The following is a 17,397-nucleotide window of genomic DNA, read 5'->3' on the forward strand; positions in this document are numbered from 1 at the left end:
GCTTAGAATAAAAAGATATGAAGGGATATAAAAGATAAAGAGTGGAGATATAAGATAAGAGTGACAGAGGAATACAGGAAAGACAGAATGCATGCAGAGAATATATGTAAGTGATGGATTATATCTATAAAATTGAAGCCAAAGTGAAAACAGAAGTCGGGTAAATAAAGGAGGGAAGCTTGCGGGGGAGGGGGGTAGGTGTTGGGGGGTGATTGGTATTTGGTGAATTTGTGTTTGTTTGTTTGCTTTTATCGCTATTATTATTATTTACGGATATTACGGATTATTCTTTATGTACATTGGTTTATAGATTATCTGTTTATTGTTTATGTTGAATTGTATAAAGATTGATGGTCAATAAAAAAAAGTAACAGTTGAATTTTACTGTAGCTCTTGTTAAAGAATGTAAATGTTTTGGTTATTTATTTATTTATTTATTTATTTATTTGTTTATTGAATCAATTCTCTTGATGAAATTCAGTGAGGAAGGGAGAGGCCTACTACAGATTAATAATAAATACTTATGCACATGACATGATAAGGGTTGTGAGCATCTGCTTAGTAAGCAAACCTGCTCATTTTCTTCTTTCCGTCTCGGAAGTAATTTGCCAGAAATGGTCAAAAGCTTTTTCCTATGTGTTTAACAACAGCCATAAAATAATGGTCATCTAACTATAATTCTGCCAAGATGTCAACAGTAGTTTACAGGCGGCTACAAATCAATTAAGTCGGTTATTTGTGGGTTGCAATCTACAATTTCATTATAAACCAAGATGAGTTTGTATTCCACAATGTATATCTGTCATTGAGAGCAAGGAAAGGGGAAGTGTAGTCCTCTGCCAAGAACATGAATAGAGTCTCTGGCAGCCCAGAATTTGATGCAACAAAGAAACAGGACCTCACACATGAAACAAACAAAATGTATCTTAATCATCAAATATCCTGTTGGAAGCCTGGCGGTATGCTATTCCACCACTCCTCCACCTGATTTCCTTTTACAGATGGTGCACAGTGCTTTTCTGCCTGAAGAGATAAGAAAATGTTAATAGTCCCAGTTTGGAGAGTATAAATAGTCTACATTGTGTTTGGTTAGAAAAGAAAATTACATAATTGCCTTGAAACAGCTGGTATCCATTGACTTTGTTTTACAAACTTGTTTTTCACAGGAAATTTTAGTATGCGGCCATTCTTTGGAAGTGAATATGACAACAAGCCTGGACTTCTTCCTCAGTGTGGCTCAAGTACAACTCTTACAGCAGTTAATACAGACTAATATGGTTGGACTGGAACCATCCAATAAAACTGCAGAGGTAACTTCATTCTTTCAGAGTTACTATGGTTCATATACTCCCATTTCGCCCCCCCCCCCAATGTACTCCCAATGTACTCTTCAGCATGTTTTGGCTGGAAATGTGTGTTACCATTTCGCTGCTACTGAAAACATCACCTCAGTGTTGGGGTCTCTCCTTCATGCTATCTATGCAGGGAAAAAACCCTGTGACATCTCTGTGGTACATATTTCCTTGGTCTCTTTATGGTGTCCAGATCATTTGAGGGGAGAGGGTATTCCTTTTCAAGATTTTCTTCTCTTCTTCCAATTATTGGCAACAGTAAAACTGCCAAAATCACATTGACATAATCCTTCTGATGGGCCTGCTCGGTGATCCATACCTCTGGTGCTCAGATAGGCAGGCTTGCAAGCCTAGTCCTTGAAGTCCTTTGTTTTAACCCCAGTCCCTAAACACATGAATGGATGGATGGATGGATGTTTATTATTACGGCCAAACAGCCAGCATAAGTCCCTAAGCACATTTCTTAGCTATTTCATTTATTGTATTATTTATCTTCCTTTTCTTTCAGGATACTTAAGAGTAGTTTACCTGGTGTTCCAAGTGGTTTCCCATCTAGGTCAGGTCTACGCCGGCTTTAGCTACAGTAATAACAAAATAAATACTAAAAAGCTACAGTATTCATCGAGATTTCAAGAGAAACTAGTCCCTACCCTATGCCATGGGATTGATTGGGGGTTGTGGGCTTAATCTTAAATCACACATTGAGGTTGAATATCAATTTGACATGTATTTATTTATTTCATAAAGTGTATACACCGCTTGATTGTTTAAAAAACAACCTCAAAGCAGTGTACAAAGTATAAAACAGTAAAATCAAGAAAATAATAATAAGCCTACTTTAAAGCCTACAAAAGTTAGAATAAATAAATAAATAAATAAGTAATTTACCTCAGCTTTCTAACCATCAGGGTAGGCTTGCTAAACAGGAAAGTTTTTAGCGGTGTCTGCTTGATCTATTGGAAACATGGTAAGTGTCAAGAGAAAAGAGCAATTCTGACACTTGACTTGCCACAACTGTCCGGCAGAGGAGGCCAGTTGTGTAGTATCATTCTTATCCTTTCTACCACCACCTTCTGCCTCTGGCCAGTAATGGATTCCAGAGGTATGAATCAGTTACCTGCCTTGGTAAGATAGCACCTTCCCATCTCCATGCATTTTCTTTTCAGAAAGGCAGATCATTCAGTGGATGGGATATGTGCATCATTTTACCATATTCATGTTTGCATCCAGGTGGCCTTGATTGACTGGCTGTTTGACACAGTCAATGGACTGAGTTGCTCATAGGCAGGCAAGCAGCACCTTTTTAGCGGCCAGGAGAATTAGCTGGAGATGTGTTAATTGAAAAGTGGACTGCCCAGTCTCCTTCCTTTATACAGGATATACAGGATATATCAAATGATGTAACATTTACTGGAGTTGCATGACTTGGTTGCTTGGAAGGGATGATGACCGGAGAGGCTGTATGTGGGAAAGAGGCATACCCTGATATGGCAGTTCTGTGTCACAGCAATGTTTCTATTTTTGTTGAAATGCTGAATACAAGACATACCGTTTTGCTTTTTCTTGGATACTTTGCAATCATGGGGCCTCTTTTGGAAGTTAGCTTTCAGAGCAAGTATACTATGGGAATATTTGCAATAAATAACTTACAAGGCAGTGTTTCCCATCTTGGTGGAATGGATAGAATCATGAAGTTGAGCGTATGCCCAGAATTTTAATTTAGGGACGGTACTGCTCAGAAATCCAGCACTTTCAAATACATAGCACTTTTATCATGACATACTCTCTCTAGTTCATGCACTTCTTAATTAGCATAGGCCTTTTAAGGTAAAACACTTAATTTTGTATTCTGCTATAGAAACAGCTGGTCAGTCAGGACATAGTTATTTAATGCCTTTGCATGAAGTGATTTATGTCATACCTGCTTCCAAACCAATCCATTGTAAGCACTTCAAAATATTCACCCCAGTTTTACTATGGTTGGTGTCTGCTTGGGTTCTGTTCTGAGAGGGAGGAGCTTAGCCAACACAGCACTTCAAAGACTGGGTGGGAAGCAGCAGAAAGAGCAAACAAGTTGTGTTGCTTTAAATTAGGGAACCACGTCAAGGTTGTTTGGTTTCTGTGCTATAGAGAAAGGAGAGGTCTTATTTTCTTGTAACTTGTCACAAAAATAGTAATCCCACGCCCCTTAGATTCTATAGCTATGCTTCCTAGCCTTGCTATTTCTTCCCCTACTCCAGGCATCCCCAAACTGCGGCCCTCCAGATGTTTTGGCCTACAACTCCCATGATCCCTAGCTAACAGGACCAGTGGTCAGGGAAGATGGGAATTGTAGTCCAAAACATCTGGAGGGCCAAAGTTTGGGGATGCCTGCCCTACTCACTATTTAACCTTTCTCTTTATTCCCTTGCTCAGACCCTTGCACTTACTGTTTCTTCTCATCAGTTCGACTGAGTGGGCTACAACCCAGGGCCTCGTAATCGGGGGGGGGGGGGCTCAGTCTCTTGCCAAAATAAAAAAGGCAGATTTCATGTGATGTATGAGTCTGTGGCTGTATAACAGTTACACAAGTGCGTACTTGCTGTTTAGAAAAGTTCATGGGGGCTTTAAAGCTACTCAGAATCAACTGGTAATGTCAGCTATGAAGCAGTACAAGTGTTCGGATCATGGTATATAATTATAAGGTGCATTTTGAGAACAAGTGAGGATTCTTTTATATCACTGTGAATCACAATAATATTTAATTTTGACTTCTCGTGAAAATAATGAGTAAATGATATGAAAATGGTGCTACCCCTAGCTTCAGCTGTTCCTAGCTATCCTGACCTTTGCTCCTTCAGCTGCAGTGGGCTGCTGCTGACCCTGCTATGATGGATCTATAACTGGAATTTTGCTTTGTTTCCTCTCTAGTCCTCAAGTGTCAGACCTGAAGTCTCAAACTTCTCTGTCACATACGAGGCAGAATTGCACTTGTCCAGCACTTCTAATGGGGCTGACTTCTGACCACATGGCATGCCCAACAGGGTAGGGGTGGAGAGATGTGGGGGATTGCAATTTGGGTATTTTTTCTCCTCATGGCAAGAGTGATGGTGTCATCTGCCAAAGCGGTGTTTGCCAGCATTCTAAATGTGTGTTATTGAAGGACACATTATCTCTTTATCTGGAAGGCTTCGCTCAGAAAGTCACCCAGTAAAGCTTCATGGCTTATCAAGGATGTGAGCCCAGGTCCCCGCAGCCCAAGTTTCACATGCTATATACCACAGCACCCTTTTGACTCTTTGTGTGTCTGGGGAGTGGCAGTGGGGAAGGTCCTTCAGAATTTACCACTGTATCCCTGCAAATGTCCTGACACAGCTATTCTTTTACAAGGAATCCAGGAGCAAACAAAATGATGTGTGTTTATTGGAAGCTTCCTGGCAGTGCCCATTAAAAAACCCTCCATGCCTAACTAACCCTCAGACTGCATTTTAAACTTTCATATCAGCATACAGACTATGTAGTAGACTGTGTCTTTAGGAATTTTGATCGTTTCTTTTATCTTTCTCTGGGAGTTGTTATAAATTATTTTATGGCAGAGGGCTTTTGTTTTCCCTTGCCTCCCTCTCACAACCATGTTTTTCTTCTCTGAGGAATGAACAGCCAGAAGAAGAAATAAAGAGCCAAACATTTGTTCCCCTTGCTATATGCTTTCCAGCTCCCGCTAGAAGCTCTCTCACATTTCCTTCACCAGTAAAGGAAGGCCATCTTCTGTTATCTAAGCTGCAAACACCTCCTCCAGCAGGCAGCCCTTTGAAGCATCTACAAACTAAAAGTTCAAAGAAAACCAACAAAAAATATCCAGGACTTTAGGCTGATTTATTATCAAGGTTTCTGAAGCTAAATATATATAGTTTGACTAAGAAATGACAAATGGAAAAGAAAAGCCATAAATCTGCAAATATTTGCAGGATATAAACAGAAAGGGGAAGTGTTAGTGTTTCACAAGAGATCCCTACTAGAAATCAGATGTTGACATTCAGAATGGAATTGTTTTAGAGGGAGACCAGGAAGCCTATTGCCTGTGCCTAATGCATAATGCTATAAAATTATTTTGCAAGGAATCGTGTTGAATTGTTTGAATTAAACTGAATTAAACACTAGAAACACCAGGCTAACCTATCTTTCCCTACTCCTGCAATTGTTCTTCATTCTCCAATCCTGCAGCTTCTCCTGTCTCTGCCTCTCATCTCCTGGCTGTTACAGGTCGTCCCCGTCCCCCCCATCCCGCGGTTCACTGATCACTTCTTCCAAGTCAGTCTCCAACCCCTCCATCCTCTGCTGCCCAGAATCCAGCCACCACTCCTCAGTGCCCAGCCAGTCCCTGACACTTCTCTGTGGTCACCCCCAGGTTGTGGAATGACCACACCCCTGAAATGCATCTTGCTCCATCACAGTATGCTTTTCTGTGATTGTCCCAGCTGCACCTCTTAACCCAGAACTTTTTTTGAAGCAGTGTTTTCCCTTCCTCTGTATTAATATACACTGCTATTCTGTTATTTTGTGGGTTTGTTTTATGATTTTAAGATAATCCTTATTTGTTTTTAAATTGTATTTTTATTATCCATCTTGAGATCATTTGTGAAGCGTTGACTCATAGGTTCAAATCATCACTAAATGCCTAGCTGTATATGATTGTGCCCTAACATGTTGCTTTCTCTCCCCATAGGACTTTATAGGCAGGTAGTCTCTTTCTTGAGGATGTTCCTTGTTTTTAAACTTTGCTTAAGGCCCAAACTCGCTTGCAGTGGTGCAAAGTTCTCTAGAGGTAGCCTCCCAGCCAGTGCTGGCCACAATTCCTGGGATGATATAACACTCTAGTGAAGTTAAATTCACCATTTGGGTGAAGTTAAACACAGGTAGGGTGGGGATGGAGAGGAGGCAGATGTTTGTGGAGGTTAATCCTAAAATAAAGCCTCAATATCTTCCTATCACCTACACACACTGAAGGGGACAAAGGAGGCAGCAAGAAGGTGCTTTTGCTCTGAGGGAGGTGTCAGGGACTGACATGCTTTTTTGGCTTCCTCTTGTCCTTCTCTGATGCAGCTGTACATATAGCCCTTTGAGGATCAGCAGAAGCTAGCATGGTGCAATGTGGCTGGAAACAGGGGACTGTCAGCCCAGCATGCTCCACGGGAGACGGGTGGATTCGCAGGAAGTGGCAGGACTTTACGCAGTTCAGCCCCAGAGCAGCCATACCATTCTTACCACCCTACCCCCACCCCTTCAGCAGCCATGCTGCTTCTATGTAATTTTGTTTTCGTCTGAATTTTAAATATTGACTTGGAGGCTATATGATATAAAAGGAACCCTCCAAAAGTACAAAAGCAAAATGCTACTGCTACATTACAATAATTGAATAACAAGCTGGTTGTAGAATGTGGGCAGCAAAAGCGGAGTGTATCAAGACTGCGTGGACTAGATGGATTTGGAAGCAGTAATTACGTCGTTCACAAATATCAAGTAATCATCAAATTAAACCCACTTCCAAAAGAACCATATGTAAGGAATAACATATGTATACTTCTGAAACCAGTGTTATAGAGTAAATTAAATGTTTATATTTTAACAAAACAAAAAACATATTGTGTAGAGGCTAAAGAGGAACCACATAATTAAGACCAAAAATGGTTGCTCTTTGATCTAGGTAGGTGCTAAAGGACAAGGCATTATTTTATGCTAATGCCACATTCTGAATTTGTTGATACCTCATGCTACAGTTCTCAGATCCTAATTCATACAGAGTTGCCTTATTCTGGTAGAACTTGCTTCCTTAACATTGCCATTCTTTTTGGAGTTTTCATTTTACTTGTTTATCTGTCGCTGAGATTAGAGCATTTAAGACAAATTTAGAAGCTTCTGTGGGATTGTTTAGTTTCTGTTAACATAACAAAGATCTCGCAGCTCTTTTATGTTAAAACTTGTTTTGCAAAAGTTAACTTTACATTACTTAAGGTAATAGAGAAGCAATCTACGGGTAAATCATCTGGCATGTTACTTCACAGAAGAAATATTTGTAGACAATGCACTGTTGAAGGAATCAGACACATTTGCTAGTTTAGAAAAAAAATCTTAATTTTAAAAGAAGAATGAAGCTGAAACTTTTCTGTAGTTCACTAAAGATACTTGATGACCTCCAATAGTGGTCACCTACCAATGGAAGAGGCTTCTTCTCGAGTGACCAGACAGCCTCTCCTCCATACTGCAGTGCCTTGTGCACTCCCAAAATATGCTCCAAAGGATTGTGAGACCCTTTGGAGCATATTTTTCTCCAAAGGCTCCAATGTGAAGAAGATTTGGTGAACACACAAGGGGGATGACAAAGTCCAACTGCATGAATGGAAGTCCACTCACATAACATTGAATGTTGCCTTATGTCTTTGGTGTATGAATCTGCAAACAAGTGAGCAAGCTTTCTTTCATGTTCATCCAAATTCTTTATCAGGCTGGAACAAACTTGGGGCGCAATTCTGCTAAAACACACTCCACACTGCAGCATTAAAATACTACTGTCCACTTAAACCTGATATGGACAAATTACTTGTCTACACACACACACACACATACACACACACACACACACACACACACCAATTTGAATTTGAAGTTGCAACCCAAATATTCTTGTAGTTAATTTTAAAGTGCTGCCTTTTTGTTTCAAGTAAATTTAAGGCTACTTTGCCATTTGTATTTCATTTGAAAAAATAAACACATAAATATTGATAAAACAGATTCCAGAAAGCCGTATACAAGAAGCCAGACAGCTTAAATGTGAAGTGGCTGATACACATGCTATGCAGATGCCATTGATTTGTTACCATCCCTGATGAAAAATCTGTACATACATATATATAGAGAGAGAGAGAGAGAAAGAGAGATTATTTCTGAAAAGCCATACATTTTTCATACAGTTTTATATGCTTCCATTAATCTGTGAGATGCTAACTGTATTTTTTATCCAAAAGTTAAAACATGTATGGTAAAGGTAATTGATGTAATGTTGCTTTTTCTGAAAATTCATACTTCAGGTGCCCTAGCAAGGTTCCCTTCTCACAATACAGCCACCATGTGGAGGCCACATGAAGCTATCTCAGCTGAGTGGCTGCTTCGTGCAGCAAATTGTTTATGTTTACCGGCTCCCACCCATGTGTCTTATTTCTACACTGTCAGAAACAGCTTGGAAATTGTGTGGACAGAAGCCATGTGGTTAGCGAGTGCTGAGGGCCACTGAGTACAATATGACCACCACATAGACACTGTTTGAAACAGTGAAACTACTTGGCAACTGTTCCCACGTAGCACACCATGATCTATAAAATGGCTTGCCATGCAGAGTCTGTTTGAAGCAGGAATGTTTGGGGCTGCGTGCAGAGAAACCACCTGGCAAGGTACATACCACACAATGAGTTGGCATATACATATGAAGCATCACCACCACATGGAGACAGTTTCAGGCAACCACCCTGAGAAGCAGCTCACACAGATATCTGCTCACCCTACAGCAGGCATGTCAAACTTGCGGCCCTCCAGATGTTATGGCCTACAACTCCCATGATCCCTAGCTAGCAGGACCAGTGGTTGGGGAAGATGGGAATTGTAGTCCAAAACATCTGGAGGGCCGCAAGTTTGACATGCCTGCCCTACAGTCTAAGCCACCATACAGAGGCGGTTTCTGGCAGCCTCCATGTGGCAACTGTGTGGAAAGAAGCCGTTCTTAGTAACTAAGGTGTCAGAGTTTGTTGTAATGTGTATTGGTATTGCGCATTAGTATGAAACAAATTATAACGTCATGGGGCCAGATAGCACAAATGGCAGCTTTTCCTATGTTAATCCCCGTTTATCCAGTGTAGCATATAGATTTTTTAAAAACTCTAAGAACTGGAGTAACAATTACTGGTTTATGGTTTCAAAGTATGCTATGTTTTCTTCTTTTTGTATTAACAAATGCTTATCTAATTAGGTTTTAGGAAAGTTTTCATTGGAAACATTGCCTCCCTTAATAAAGAAATGGAAAGTTATTTGTAAGCCAATGGTCTCCTTGACACTAGTGGTGCATTCACATGCCATATGCTTTAGGACTTGTACAAGAATTAGCACGTAATTCATGTTACAGGTAGGTAGCCATGTTGGTCTGCCGTAGTCGAAACAAAATAAAAAAAAATCCTTAGAGACCAACTAAGTTTGTCATTGGTATGAGCTTTTGTGTGTTTTGTTTACAGATAGAAGAGCACACACATTCATGGGCAAAGGAACTAGGATTTAATCATCCTCTAAAAATGATTGTAGATCGGAGCAGCATGCAAGCAGTTCTGGGTTTTTCTCACTTTAAATAGCACCCTGAGCAAGCAAGGTCAGAGTGATGCTTCTTGGAAGTCAACTGTGATTGAATTCACAGGTAGCCAACATGGCGCCCCCTAGATAATGATGATGGTAATAATGATGATGATGATGATGATGATGATGATGATGATGATGATGATAATAATAATAACAATAATAATAATAATAACAATAATAATTTTTTATATATATCCCGCCCTCCCCAGCCAAAGCCGGGCTCAGAGTGGCTAACAACAAATAAAAATAGCACAGTGTACATAAAATCACACAAATAATTAAAATATATTCTAAAATCAATTCAGAATCAAATTAATGGCAACCATTGGGCTAGAGTTCTATGAAGATTACAGAAGGAGAGAGGGGATCAGACTGTGCCTTGGCCAAAGCCTGGTGGAACAGCTCCATCTTGCAGGCCCTGCGGAAAGATGTCAAGTCCTGCAGGGCCCTAGTCTCTTGTGACAGAGCGTTCCACCAGATCGGGCCCACGGCTGAAAAAGCCCTGGCTCTGGTCAAGGGCAGCCTAACCTCTCTGTGGCCCGGGATCTCCAATATGTTTTTATTTGAAGACCGTAAGGTCCTCCGTGGGACATACCAGGAGATTTTATTGGACTGCAACTTCCACCAGCCCCAGCAAATATAGCCAACAGTCAATGGTGATAGGAGTTGTAGTCCATTGACATCTGGAGTGCACCACATTGGCTACCCTTGATTTAAACACATTTCTGAGAACTCTAGAGATGTGGTGCTGGTCTTCCTTTGGTAGTAGGTAGTACAGTCAAGGTGGTACTTGCAGTTGATCTCCACCATTGTTCTAGTACAAAGGAGTACAGCCGTTTTTGAGGTTAATCATCTGCCCTGCAATCTTAAATATCTAGCATACTGCACCCTAAGCATTTTTTCCTGGCAGAGAAGGTTAATGGGAGTTTAACATGGTCTATTTATTTTTCTGTTATTTCTTGTAAAAATCAGATGTGACTCTATCCTTAGCATCCAGAATATAAGTGCCCCACTCACATGACCTTAACTTCATATGTTATTCCAAAGGATAAACGTTTGTTGCAATGGATTATGTAATCCTCTGTTGATAAAGACTTAACATTTACTTCCCCACCATCATAAAATTGAGCATGCTGGCCCATTACCAAGATGATAATGGCCCCCAATAAGTTGATTTTCCCCAAGAAAAATCATGAAAAAATCGTGCAATCAAAAACATAAAAGATAAATCATGTACTTGAACCAAAATAGATTTCTGCCCTCGTTTTTTTAAAAAAAGTTAATCTGAATTATTTTTATTTATTTTTCAATGTGTTTGAGAACTAACCCATATGGATCAAGCAGTTTAACCTGAGTGTTAAGTGCAAGATAGGGTTCAGTCCAGATTTTAAGGTCTATGTTATTTGGTTATCTGAAACAGACCTCTTTGTTATTGGGATTATATTTCTTTTTTCTTTGTCTTTCCTAAGTTTAGTGGTCTAAAAGAGATGAATGTTCTAGCTAGTCCCTTTCAAGGTCTATAAAAAAATTTGGATAAAATGTGTCAGACCTTTTTTTATGTCTCATGTATAGCTTAAATAAATTTTACTAAAACTTCACAAACCTAGCTTGGTAGCAAATGGGTTGTGTTTTGTTTTAACTGTTTAAATTTTAAATAGTTATTTAGACCTCGAACAGCTAAGTATTCTCCTGTTTTATATTGCAAAGCACACAAATACTACATCTTAGCTATTTATTCCAAATATGTTTTTAAAAGCTTCTCCTTATCTAAATAGAATGCTGTCACCTTAAGAAATTTGTTTTAAAGTGTTACACCAAACTGGCTTTCACATTAAATCACAGTATGTTAAGAGTGTTGGATTAGGACTTCGGGGCTCTTGGCACAAATCCCCACTTAGCCATGAAACTCACTTTCTTATCGTGAAACAAAATAAAAAAATTCCTTCCAGTAGCACCACAGAGACCAACTAAAGTTTGTCATTGGTATGAGCTTTCATGTGCATGGACACTTCTTCAGATACCATTTTTTATCGTTAATTTCTTCATGCCAGTCACCCCCTCCCCGTCTCAACCTATTCTATCTCTTAGGGTTAGTAGGAGGATAAAATGAAGTGAGACCACAGTTTTCCTCCACTTATGTTCAAGCTGTCTCCCAGCTTGTTCTCTCGCCCTAAGCTCTGGGCAATCGTGTTAGCAGCCCAAGCCATTTGGATGTTCAAGAGTTTGGCCAGGGCTTCAACAGGAGTGCCAGTCATGGCAGCTAAAAAAATCCCCCAGAGCTGTCAGGAAACCTCTGAGGGCAGATCATCCTAATTGGTCCCCTGCCTCTGAAGAGGGGGAAAGTTTCTGAAAGCCTCAATCCCAACGGAAAATGATCTAACCATGACAAAGGACTGATGCCAGTATCTCCTACTTTCTTATCACCCTCTTCCTGCCCTGTTGAGAAAACGAAGTCCAGAGTGTGGACTGCCACACACATTGGGCCAGTGACATGTTGGGACAGCCCCATGGTTGTCATGGCAGCCATGAAGTCTTGAGCCACCCCAGAACCAGTCACTTTGGTAGGATGTTGAAGGCTTCCAAAACCAGGAGTCTGGGAATCCTTGGCACTGCCTACGAGACCAGTTCTGTCAGCTTAGGCAGGGAAACTGCTGGGCAGCGAGGCAGGCAGTAAACCAGCAGAATTCCTAATCTGACTTGATTGCTCAATGCCAGGAACACCACCACCACCACCACCACTGTGAGTTAGGTTAGACTGAGAGTTGCTCTTAATGGCTGAATAAGAATTTAAATCTCGGTCTCATCGGTCCTATTCCAACACACTTAATCACAACACTGGCTCCATAATCCCCACACTGTAATTATTTATGGGTGGGTTTTTTTTCATATTTTGAGCTGATGTGGACTCGAAAGGATTTCCATAGGAATAGAAAAAATGAACCCCCTTTCTAAAATTCTGATAGAAGAAATCAGAATTAATGTTCATGCGCTAGTCAGGATATTCTTTGCCCACAAAAACATTTAACTTTTAGCTGGAGCACAAAATTGGGTCAGACGTCATAATGAAGAAGAAGATATGATTGGCACGTTTACTCTGTGGTTTCACGCTTGCAATTTGTTCCATATTTTATGTGATGTGAAAAATGAGCTCATGATTGGCTAAAGATGTTTAGATGAGAGTTTGAAAATGACTATGATGCAAGTTGGAAAGAGGACTTAAATAGTCCTGTTACATAATTATAACTAAAATAAAATGGAATTGCTTCATGCAGATGTGTAACATTCTTCATTCAACACACCCACTTCAGAAGTATATTCTGTCTTGACTATGTGACCTGAGGAGTTTTCTCTGTTGTTAAAATATAGTACCAGAGCCAGTAAATCCCTGAAATATATTTTTGCCACCACTACATACATATATATTTTCCCACAATTTAATCAAGCATTTCAAACATTAAAACAAGCTTCATATTAATTCAGTGTTTCCAGTTGGTTAAATGATAAATTAAACTACTGGTGGCAGGAAATGCACTCTTTGTTTTTTTTAAAAAAATCCATCCAGCAGCACCTTAAAGACCAACTAAGTTTTTTATTTTGGTATGAGCTTTCGTGTGCATGCACACTTCTTCAGATACACTGAAATAGAAGTCCCCAGACACTTATATTTAGAGAAAGGGTGGGGGAGGGGTATCACTCAGAAGGGTGGTGGAAATGGGTGTTTGACTGACTGATAGCTGTAGTTGACTGTAAACTACTGCAAATGGTCTTGCATGAAAAAGCAAGGGGTGAGATGGCTGAAGATCGCTTTATCATGTATAATGAGATAAGAATCCAACATCTCTGTTCATACCAGGTCTCTCCATGGTTTTAAGCTTGGTGATAAGTTGCAATTCAGCAACTTCTCTTTCCTGTCTATTTCTGAAATTCTTTTGTAGTAAGACAGCTACTTTGAGATCTTGTATAGAATGTCCTGGGAGATTGAAGTGTTCTCCTACTGGTTTCTCTGTCTTGTAATTCCTGATGTCAGATTTATGTCCATTTATCCTTTGGCGTAGGGTTTGGCCTGTTTGTCCAATACAGAGAGCTGAAGGGCACAGTTGGCATTTGATGACACACACAATGTTGGAGGATGAGCAATTAAATAGTCCTGAGATGGTATGTTGGATGTTGTTGGGGCCAGTAATGGTGTTGTCCGGGTGTATGTGGCAGCAAAGTTGGCATCTGGGTTTATTGCAGGCTCTGGTACCAGTGTCCATGTTAAGTCTGGTGGTTGTATTATTGTGGGTGAGGAGTTGTTTAAGATTGGGTGGCTGTCTGTAGGCAATGAAAGGTCTTCCTCCCAGAGCTTGAGAAAGAGAGCTGTCATTGTCCAGGAGAGGTTGTAGATCTCTGATGATGTGTTGTACTGTTTTAACTTGGGAGCTGTATGTGATAACTAGTGGTGTTCTGTTATTTTCTTTTTTGGGGTCTGTCTTGCAGCAGGTTCTCTCTAGGTATCCGTCTGGCTCTGTTGATCTTTTGTTTAACTTCATCAGGTGGATGTTTTAGTTCTAAAAAGTTTTTGTTTTAAGTTGTTCACTTTTGGAGCAATCTTTTTGACCATCAAGGAGAGATGATGGCTCAAGCAAGGGGGAGGTCAGTGGTTCGTGGTTCCCTTTGCAGAGCAGATGAGCAAGGCAAAAGTCAGCACCTGGTTAGGAGACCAGGGTGTGGGTCTAAGACCCTGGATACCACTCCTGCGGCTGAGGCAAAACAGATAAGTTGTCTTAGTAAAATACTGGAGCAAATAGTTGAATTGTGTAACAGGAGTATGTAGTCATGGATTAGTGGCCCCATCTCCAGAGAGTTGCATCGTGGCTAGTTAAAGTGCTGGTTAAATGAGCTTTTGGCTCATTCAAGATAGTGAAGTTTGCAACTATGGGTTCAGTGTTGTGGAGGTGGTTTCCAGTGCCAACAAACCCACAGGGGATGGGCAAAGGCATGGATCAATCTCTTACTTAAAATTGCAGTTGTTGGAAGATGTTGCCTCTAAGGAATCCTAGTCTGGGACCACAAATAAGCATACTACAATTTTGTGTGTGTGTGTGTGTGTGTGTGTGTTCATAAAGCAAGAAATGATATGCAAGAGAACTGGATTTTCTTCCAGGCTATGTGTTTAAGAAAGTTATTCGGTTAAAGCAGGAAAGGATAGCCGAATAATTTTATACCAAACCTATTTGTGATTGTAAAGAAATCAGGTCTGTTTCAGTCATCATTTCAAAGTTGCCAACTGACTTTTAATCTATATACTATAAAGGAAGCAACCCACTGCAGTGTTAACAAACTGTAATTGCAAGCCACCCACCTCTCACTTGAACAGCTTGAACCATGAGGTTTTACAGAAAATAGTCCATGATCAAAAGAACATCTTAGAATCGTGTCATGGGGCTAGTGTTAGCCTACTATGATTTCTAAACTTGAATAACTAGTACCATGCCATACTACAAAATGGTTTTGAAACACTCCTCCATTATAAAAAGAAGAAGAGTTTAACGTGCAACACGGGGAGCTTCTGTTAGTAAGACAGGTCTAACCTTAATGGGGTCACTGTAATTGTCCCAAATCCCGTCTGGCATAAAATGATTTTGAGGCTGGCTTTTCATTTCCTTGATTTCCTTGGAGATTTTAGTTTTCATATTAATACATTGGAGTGACAGTCCTTCCAACTATTAAGGTAATACGGCTGCTTAAAGAGGAAGTTTCATGACATATCATGGCTTTAGTAATAAAAAGCACCTGAGCATATTTACAACAATGCTTGAGGATGCCCAGCAATAGCAGCGTGTGTACTGTAGCAGCTATAGTTAAGCCTTATCTCTCTATCTTCCCTAAATGCTTTTGAATTCAAGGGGTTAAGCTAGTAAAGTCACTTATCTCAACACATGACAAGGAAGAATTTGCCACAGTTCCCTAGCTACTACCATAGCTTTCATCACCTCCTCTATAGAGACTGCCATGAAGTGAAAGGATGGAGAAAATGCACTGAAGCAATCTAATAAGTAAACTATCAACTTGACATTTTTCAGCGATTGAAAACTTTTTCACGTAGCAATTCATTCAGACAGAGAAACTGTAGAATCCCTCTGATTTAAGGCCCATCTGGTTATGCTCAAAGTTTTAAAGCTATTCTATCAACATAAAAAAAAAATCCAAGTTGTATACTACTTTTCTTCGCCAAACTATCCATTTTTAAGCCACAAATATTTTCCCAGTACTTTTAGATTTTATCTAAAAAGTATATTTTAACAGTATTTTAAATAGTTTTTAAAACAATAACAATTTATCTTGATAGATGACATGCTGTGTTTTTTCATTTTATTTTAATTAGCCATTGTGAAACCAAATTCCCCTTTGTTTTATTCCTTTGAATACTGTTTAATTACGGTTATCATGCCAGATATCTTAAAGGTTATTTTACCAATACAGTTTCATTTAACATAAGCCATATGGAATCAATAGTGCTGTTTCCTAAAGTAAATGCTTGGAAAATCTTACATTCATATGTTAAGAGTGCACATCCTTTCCTCATTAGTTGGAAAGTACAGGGATTTTGGCACAGGTTCTGTGTGGAAGCATTGTGCAGCTTTTATATGGATTTTGTTTTTAGCCTTTGATGACACTGTTTAGAATAGGAAGTATCTAATAAGTAAAGCATTTTGTCTAATGTGCTGCCAGTGTGTTTAATATATGCCTGGAGGTCTGAAACATTATCTTCTCCACTGCAGTAATATGCATTTAATTCTCTGAAAGCAGAAGGTCGAACTTTTAAAAGGGACTCAAAGTACATTTTCAACTAAAATAATTTAAAACACATGTGATAGGGGACCTGAGTAATGTACAGTTGGTTTTTATGGTTTAATCATGATCATGTTAATGCACACCAGTAGCTAATTAAAGAAAACTTTTATTGTTCGTTTTAAATGGGTTATGTAAAGAGTAAGTGAACTGATATAAATGCAGCTCAACGATAAATGTTGCCATTACATTTGCTATCAGGAAGCCGATATTGGTGCTTTTGGCATCTTTAAAATATTGGCCCATTTCTTCCATAACAAAGCATGGAACGTTTTTAGAGTTCTTGCATTTGGAATTGCTCACCAGTATAAAAGGATATTCCATTTGATGCCCAGATTTATTGCCAAGCTTGCCTTTTAAAGTTAATAGCTGCAAATCCCAACTCAGTAACTGGCTAAGTGACATATAACGATATATATCCTCCCAGAGATCATCCCTAGCAGATCTCTGTGTCTTGCCATAGCCCTTACAGTCTGCTGGATATAGTTTCCTGGAGGCATTGCCTGTGTGCCAAGTCAGAACATCAAAAGGTGATAATGCTGGTGTACTTTCTAGCTATGCAACTCCCTCCCCTCAGAAGCCTGTTTAATTCCAAGTCTGGCTGCTTTCTAGAGACAGTACTGGCTTGTGGTGTAGTGACTGATGACTTTATCCAGCTTTTCTTATATATTGCCTTATTGGTTTTTTTTTGAGGGGGTGGATTTTATGGTTTGGTTTTCTATATTCTACTTTTTTCATGCAACAGCTTGCACTTCTGGATCCGCATGATAAAAAAAAAATAGTATACAATGCTTCAATACAATTCTTACTAATTTATTAGTGAGACACATATTCAAAC

The 17,397-nt window shown here is 39.6% G+C and overlaps 1 protein-coding gene across 5 annotated transcripts in view; it reads left to right on the forward strand.

Annotated features, from left to right (window-relative positions):
• The window catches only part of VPS13B (vacuolar protein sorting 13 homolog B), a 384,018-nt gene that overhangs the window by 238,464 nt on the left and 128,157 nt on the right, over positions 1-17,397 (forward strand). For all 5 annotated transcript variants that reach the window (XM_035126124.3, XM_035126121.3, XM_035126123.3 and 2 more), the window contains exon 33: positions 1,167-1,310. In XM_035126124.3, coding sequence (XP_034982015.3) covers positions 1,167-1,310 — 144 coding nt within the window. The remainder of the gene's footprint in view (positions 1-1,166; positions 1,311-17,397) is intronic.

The sequence above is a fragment of the Zootoca vivipara genome, chromosome 8 (genome assembly GCF_965207765.1).
Source record: "Zootoca vivipara chromosome 8, rZooViv2.hap1.1, whole genome shotgun sequence".
Taxonomy (NCBI): Eukaryota; Metazoa; Chordata; class Lepidosauria; order Squamata; family Lacertidae; genus Zootoca; species Zootoca vivipara.